Source organism: Oryza sativa, chromosome 5, assembly GCF_034140825.1.
Source record: "Oryza sativa Japonica Group chromosome 5, ASM3414082v1".
Taxonomy (NCBI): domain Eukaryota; kingdom Viridiplantae; phylum Streptophyta; class Magnoliopsida; order Poales; family Poaceae; genus Oryza; species Oryza sativa.
In genome coordinates this window covers 22646704-22654665 of record NC_089039.1, presented here as the reverse complement: position 1 = coordinate 22654665, position 7962 = coordinate 22646704, and the positions used below count along the sequence as shown (strand labels likewise).

At 45.1% G+C, this 7962-nt stretch overlaps 1 protein-coding gene across 1 annotated transcript; it reads right to left on the bottom strand.

Annotated features, from left to right (window-relative positions):
* Nucleotides 1-5146: 5146 nt before the first annotated feature.
* LOC4339004 (laccase-12-like) lies at nucleotides 5147-7739 on the bottom strand. Its single transcript, XM_015782682.3, has 5 exons — nucleotides 7529-7739; nucleotides 7282-7433; nucleotides 6820-7193; nucleotides 5779-6741; nucleotides 5147-5648 (listed from the first exon to the last, which is right to left on the bottom strand). Exons 1-5 carry the CDS (start codon nucleotides 7631-7633, stop codon nucleotides 5518-5520), a joined length of 1725 nt encoding a protein of 574 aa, XP_015638168.1. The 5' UTR covers nucleotides 7634-7739; the 3' UTR covers nucleotides 5147-5517.
* Between the last annotated feature and the right edge of the window lie 223 nt (nucleotides 7740-7962).

Here is a 7962-nt window from a genome sequence, read left to right as displayed (position 1 = left end):
ATATCGGTCTGCAACCCATCTAGATCTTCTGGATCTATAACCTTCTGTCCAATTGCATTGAAGAAGGAGCACAGACATTGGATCGTGTGACGCACTTTCGGTGGTAGAATGCCTCTGATAGCAACTGGCAAGATTTGTGTGATTAGCACATGGCAATTGTGAGACTTCATTCCAACAAGTTTTAGATCGTCCAATTTAACATACTTACTTATCCTCGCTGAATAGCCCAATGGAACTTTAATATCCTTCAAGCATGATAACATTGCGATCTTCTCATCCTTCGACAATGTGTGGCAGGCTGGAGGGAGGTACACTCTACCTGTCTCTGCATCTCGTATGGGCTGGAGTTCACTACGAATATTCATGTCCTGTAGATCAAGGCGCGCGTTCAACCCATCCTTTGTCTTCTCGGGAATATTCAACATCAGACCAACCAAACTCTCACACACATTCTTTTCTACATGCATGAGATCAATGCAATGACGGAAATCAAGATCTTTCCAGTAAGGTAGCCGTCAAAATATGGATTTTTTTCTTCCACATACCCTTCTCCTTTGTCTTGCTACGTTTTCTTTTCTTCCCAAACTCATTGCTTATGTCCTTGACCATATTGTGGACCTCATCTCCGGACAAATCTTTGGGAGCAGGCTGAAGTTCTCTCTTACCGTTAAAAATTTTCTTCTTTCTTCTAAATGCGTGACGTAGCGGGAGCCACCTCCGATGACCCATGTATACCATCTTTCATGATTTCTTCAGCCACCGGCTTCGTGTATGTTCCTTGCAATCGGAGCATGCCTTCTTTCCTTTTATAGTTTGTCCGGAAATATTACCGAGTGCAGGGTAGTCATTAATGGTGCAGAACAATAGAACTCTTAGCTTGAAGTTCTCCTGACCATATGCATCCCAAGTTTCCACACCTTCTTTCCAAAGAATCTCCAGATCGTCGATAACAGGTTCCAGGAATACATCGATATCATTGCCGAGTTGCCTCGGACCTTGGATTAACAAGCACAACATAATATATTTCCGTTTAAAGCATAACCATGGCGGGAGGTTATAGTTCGCAATAAGAACTGGCCAAGTGCTGTGAGTACTACTCATGTCACAGAAAGGATTCATGCTATCCGTATACAGACATATCCTCATGTATCTAGGGTCAGCAGCAAAGTCTTTGTGTTTTCGATCGATATTCTTCCATTCAATCGAATCCGCTGGGAGTCTAAGCATACCGTCATTCCTTCTCTCTGTGGCGTTCCAACGTACTAACTTTGCTTCGTTGGGGTTGGCAAAGATTCTCTTGAAACGATCAATGATAGGTAGATACCACACAACCTTTGCCGAACCACCCCTCTTTGATTTCTTTCCTTCGTCAGCACTTTTTTTTCGCTTGTATCGAGAAGCCTTGCAGACAGGACAAGCATCCAAGTCCGCATATTGCTTGTGGTACAATATGCAGTCGTTTGGACAAGCGTGAATTCTACGGACCTCTAACCCCAGTGGACACAGAACCTGCTTTGCTTCGTATGTCGTCTCGGGCAATGTGTTCTCAACAGGAAGCATAGCCTTCAAAATTCCTAAAAGATCTGTGAAACTCTTGTCTGTCCATCCACTACTTGACTTCAGCTTCATTAGGTCCAAGGTAACTGACAACTTAGTGTGTTTTGCTTTGCATCCAGCGTACAGAGGCGTCTCGGAATCACTGACCAACCTGCTGAACTTCATTCCATCTCTCTCATTCTGGGCTGGGTCCTCAACGTCACGTAACATGTCTTGCAGCAGATCGTGATCCACATCAACCATTTCACCGCCCAATGGAGAAGGTATAAACATGCCATGCTCATCTTCATCTTCCTGATTATGCGCAACACTTCTGTCTGCTGCTGCTCCACTTCCTAATTCTTGCTCTCCATGCTTCACCCAACATGTATAGCCCTCCATGAATCCTCGTTGTATCATATGACCATGTACGTCCTCTCCGCTATCAAACATATTCTCATTCTTGCAATCTGCACATGGACAACACATGTAATCACTGTTTCTTCTTTTCCGATCCTCCTCCGCGGCGTTCATAAAATTTATTATGCCCTTTCTGTACTCCGTAGAATGACGTTTCAAATTTTTCGCATACATCCAACTTCGATCAATTGCTACAAAATAAAAAAAACAAATTACATGCACATCTTATAAGATCAGTATTGCAAAAGTAAGACGTGATGAATTTGCTCAATTAATGATTAATATTACTCACTTGATTGATCCATTTTGATCACTTTTGGGAATTTTCTGTTTTCCTTGGAAAAAAGACAAAAAATCGCCCCATACAGCCTCCCACCAAAATAGTAAACAGTGGGATACAGCTACACTAGGTGGTGGGGGGTATTTATACTGTGCAACAAATATCTGTAACGGCCCTAAAACAATCAACCGTGATGGGCATACAAGTAATCTCTATCGGGCCTTAAGAAAAGCCCGTCAAAAAAGAGTGTCATCTGTGACGGGCATTAAACTTATCTCAATCGGGCCTCTAGTTGGAGCCCGTCACGGATGACACTTATTTGTAACGGGCCATAGTTGAGGCCCGATTGAGATATGAAACCCTCATCTCAATTGGGCCTCAACTATGGCCCGTCACAGATAAGTGTCATCCGTGACGGGCTTTAGTTTTATGCCGATATACCATGGTTGTGCGACCATATCTCAATCGGGCGAAACTTCGGCCCGATTGAGATTACTTCCTTGTGACGGCCCGCAAATTCCAGTCTTGTTATGGGCCGTCACAGATGGAAGGATCTGTACTAGTGTTTCTTAATTAATCATCGTGTAAAACTTTAGAAATAATTAAATTTGGTTAGAGAGAGAGGCTACATTTATTTTTTCAAAACACACAGTATAGACGTAAGCACTCATATAAACGTGTGCACACTCAAGAGGATATAACAACACTAACATGTCTGTCACACGTCAGAAGGATGATACAAAAATTAACTGGTAGCATGATAACTTATAAAAATATATGATGGAAATAGGTAGAAACTTGGAAATTATCTTCAATCTTAGTTTTTTTTTTCAAAAAAAACTTCAATCTTAGAATTCCACGGAAGTACTTAAAAAATCTGAAAAAGCACACATGTAGGAAATATGTAAATATAAAGCTATCGATAGCTCAATCAGTTATATCCTCTGTGTGTAATTCTAAAATACACAAAACAAACAAAAAATAATACTGTTTCAAATTTTGTAAAAAAGAAAATATATAAACATATTCGCGGACGGGCCACGTGTCAACAAGCAGCTAGCGAATAGTTTTCGCTAGTGGGTCACTTGTCGTCTATCAACTAGTTTAATGCTTTTTCGCTAGCGGGCCTCATATCATCAAATGCCAACCGCTAGTAAAGATATATTTTCGCTGGTAGCCCTTAGTTAGCAGCCAATGAAGACAATTTTTGCTCGGGGCTGACTTAAGCCGGCTGCCAACGAAAACATTTCTTCTATTTAGAGGACATGTATGAAATGAGGTGGAGAACATGCACACTTAATATATCCCCTCACCCGAACACATGTTGGCATATATGCAAGTTTGTCGTGGGCTCGTAGAATTATTCAGACCCATATGCTCGGTGAGAGGACGATCGCCTGAGCCGTCATTTTGCTCCCCCAACCATAATCTATCCTTGGATTACAATCAAGCATGACAGGGGTGGACAAAAAGGGCCTTGTCTTAGCAAGTAAGGTGTCCATGTCAAGTGACTGCTCACATAGTGAAATTGCGTGAGTTCCACTGTACATATATACATGCAATGCATGCATATATGCGTGTATATGGCTTCTCATTGGTGCTTATGAGAGTAAGTAAAAAGGTCCGAGCTAATAAGATACCCACAATCTGTAGTAGTTCGCGTCTCCTCCCAAGCATGATCCAACTGCGAAAAAGATGCTTGAACTGATCTTGGGCTGATCACCATGGCAAGCATCATCTGTTGTGTCGTCCGTTATGCAAATTGTCAGATCATGTATACTCCAAATTGATTGGACCGTCATGCTATCCTCTAGGTAACTCTAGCGAATGGCTGCTGGTGGAATCTTTTTGTTAGAATACACACAACTAAAATACATACTACCAACAAAGTTGATTTTCTCCCTTCATTTATTTGAACACATGCATTAAGCATGAATCATTGACAAAATAATATATATATATATATATATATATATATATATATATATATATATATATATATATATATATATATATATATATATATATATATATATATATATATATATATATATATATATATATATATATGACAGAACAAATCATTGGGGAAAAAAAGATACCAGCTAGCTAGCTGTTTAAGGCATGTCCAGTTTGTTACCACTTTCTCTCTTTTTTTTTCCGTGAAGACGTAAAATAATTGCACGTTAATATATTAGAAGAAAGTAGAATTTTTTTTTGTTACACAACACAATCAGCCAGACAACCATTACCTGGGATAAGAAAGAAAGAGAAAAACAAAAAAGGGCTGCTAAGGTAAAATAAAAACTACTACTGAAACGCTGAAAGGTTTGTTGCCACTTTTAACATTACCAACTTTTGATAAGACAACAAACTAAACACACTTTAACCATTGCTACCTTCCTAAATTTTAGTAGTTTGTAGAAGCTTTATATCTTAAAACTCTATCAAAATTTGACAAAAGCATCAAAACAAACAAAGCCAACACTACCGAAATTTGGTAATACCAAAATATACGAAAATTTAGCATTACCAAAATATGCACTGATAACCCTCTACACAATTAAAGATACACCTGAGCATATTTGTGGATAACAAAATTTAAACCCTGTGGGTCGATCGTATAGTCATGCACCTACGACGCCACGACTCCACTATCACACACCGTACCGATGTCTCTAATGAGAAAATACGAGTAATTTACTTATACTTTAATACATATAGAAATCTTTGCTTTATCCGGCTTCATCTATTTAAGTTGTTTGGTTAAAAATATTAACTGATACTTACACATAAGGAGGAAACAATAATTAAACAAGTACATAAGGTTGTGGAGTCCTTATTCTGTACAAAGATGTTTCACTGTAACTAACCATCTAATGAGCTGAAATTTGATACGGCCGGACAATGTACCAGAACTAGATTTTATTGCACCAAAATACACTGGGATACATTACAAGATGCAAAGCAAGCGATCGCTTTGAGTTACAGTAAGCAGTCCTAAGAGTCAAGCCCTGCCAATCAAAGAAATCAAATTTCCTCAAAATACGAAAGAAATTGAAACTTCATGCAAATACCGGAGCTAGCTGACAAACACACTGTCAATTGCATGAGAAAATCAGTTTATCAAAAAAAGCAACAAATGAAGCACGCATGTCGATCGACGATGAGAAACCGAAGCAGCAAAATATATATCTGATCGGACAACAGTAAGTGGGGTCTGTGTGAAGCGATGCAAATGCAACCAATCTTGACTATTGATATGATCTTGAGTTTTATTCCTAGCATTTTGGGAGATCCAACGGTGGAGGCGGGAGCTTCTGGTCAGGACGGCTGCCATCCAGCACCAGCCACGCCATTTTCAGTCCCCAGCTCATGTGCACCTCCAAGTGACAATGCATGAACCACACACCTGAGATCGTGCAATCGTATCGGCATAAGTATCTTTGATGAGTTATAATTGCAAACTGATTAACTAAAGCTAAATTAAGTTGGTGCAAATGTGGAATCGCAGGGGAATCGATGTGGTTCAGAGTACATGCCTGGGTTGTCTGCGTGGAAGCGGATGGCGACCCAGCCGCCGGCGGGCACGCCGACGGTGTTGCGCTCGACGGGGTCGTAGAGGTTGAACTTGGCCGGGTCGTTGATGGGGTCAAAGTTGCCGAAGCCCTGGCCGACGACGAAGAAGTTGAAGCCGTGCAGGTGCAGCGGGTGGCTCTCGGCGCCAAGAATGCTGGTGTCCTGCATCACCAGCTCGACGTTGGCGCCGTACGGCAGCACGAGCACCTTGGTCCCGTTCATCACGTTGGTGTTGTTCGGCGGCGTGCCGGTGTAGTTGAACGGGTTCAGCGGGTAGTACGGGAAGTTGGAGGCGTACACGCCCTTGGACTTGCCGGCGAAGTGCGACTGGAGCAGCGCCGTCGCCGGGAGCACGAAGGAGACGTTGTTGATGGAGGCGGCGAACCGGGAGCCGTTGGGTCCCTGGCACGTCCCGTTGACGGCGCAGGGGTGGGTGCCGAGCCCCACGGTGAAGAAGAAGCGGTGATCCACCTGCTGCGGCACCGCCGCCGGGTACCCGGCGCTGGCCAGGCTGCGGAGCTTGGCGGTGAAGTTGGAGACGGCGTTGGTGTCGTTGATCTGCGGCAGCGTAGGGGAGAAGATGGGGACGATCTTGCCGGCGGCGGTGGTGGGGCAGGGGTCGTCGTACTCGAGGACGCCGGCGACGGTGGTGTTGTCGAAGGTGCCCTGCGTGGTGGTGTACGGGCGAGCCAGCATGTAGTAGCTGGCGCCCGGGTACGTCGGCTTGGCGGTGAGAAGCACGTTGCTGGTCTGGCCCGGCGCGATGATGAGCGTGTCGACGGTGAAGGGCTTGACGTAGAGCGCGTCGACGTCGACCACGGTGAGCGTGTGGTTGGCGATGGAGAAGAAGAGCTCGTCGTTGAGTGCAGCGTTGATGAGCCTCAGCATGTACGTCTTCCCGGGCTTCACCTTCAGCTTAAACGTGTCTGCACAGCCAAACCACCACACATTGTCACACATTGTGACACGACTAAATTAAACAAAATCAGTCACTAATTAATCACCTTGGGCTGAGCAGTTGTAGAGGGGGCCAGGGAGGCCGTTGAGGGTGTAGGCGTCGGAGATGTTGGGCCCGCCGCCGGTCTGGAGCGCCTGGCTGATCACCGCCTCCGTGTCGTTGTTCCACCACTCGCCGAACATGATGGGCACCTCCTCATGCGGCGCCGGGAACGGGTACCCGACGCCGGCAGGGGGCAAGATGACCATGGGGCCATGCACGGTGGCGCGCAGCCAGGAGATGTGCGCGTGCCACCACAGCGTGCCACGCTGCCCGGTGATGGTGAACCTGTACACGTAGCTTCCCCCGGGCTGGATCGGGCACTGCGTGATGTACGACGGCCCGTCCGCCCACCCGCTCAGCAGCTGCCGGATCCCGTGCCTGCACGCACACGTACGTGAGACACACACGGTGAAAACACTGGGTTTTTTGGCGTCAAAACACGGTGGAAATCGCGAGGCGTACGTACCAGTGGATGCTCATGTTGTAGGGGGAGTGGTTGACGACCGTGACCTCGACGTGGTCGCCCTCGCGGGCGAACAGCGTGGGGCCCGGGTACTGCCCGTTCACCGTCACGATGCTCTTCGTGCTGCACAGCCGCGTCACGCTCGTCGTTTGCACCTGCCATGCATGTCACGGCAAATTCGCGTTGGTTTTTTTTGGCGAAACTTGTGTATCGATGTGATACACCACACCGTGGATATGCATGCACTTACATCGAATAGGTACTGCCTTGTGATGGCTTCAGCTCCCATTGCGGACAGCGTCATCAGTGCTGCGACGAGGAGGCAGCAACGAAGAACAGAGGAGGCTGCCGCCATTGCTACCTTCACTGACCTCTCTGTCTCGTATGTTAATGAAGCTCGCTCTTAGCTAGCTCAGCTTGTGATGGTATGGCCATAACTCGAGGTGTGTATATATACATGAGATCGAGGAGCTATGCTTGCAATGGCAGTGTGTTGGCCAGAAGCATGCAAAGTTATCTACACAAAAGGAAGTTCATTAACCTTTTTCTGGTAAGATAGCTACATATTCTTGTTGGCTTCAATACTGTACTTAGTCTAGCTTTGTTTAGTTCCTTTCATTTGGTGATGGCCTGCTCGAATTAATACTCGATCGATTATCTTTGGATGGATATGGCATGATACGA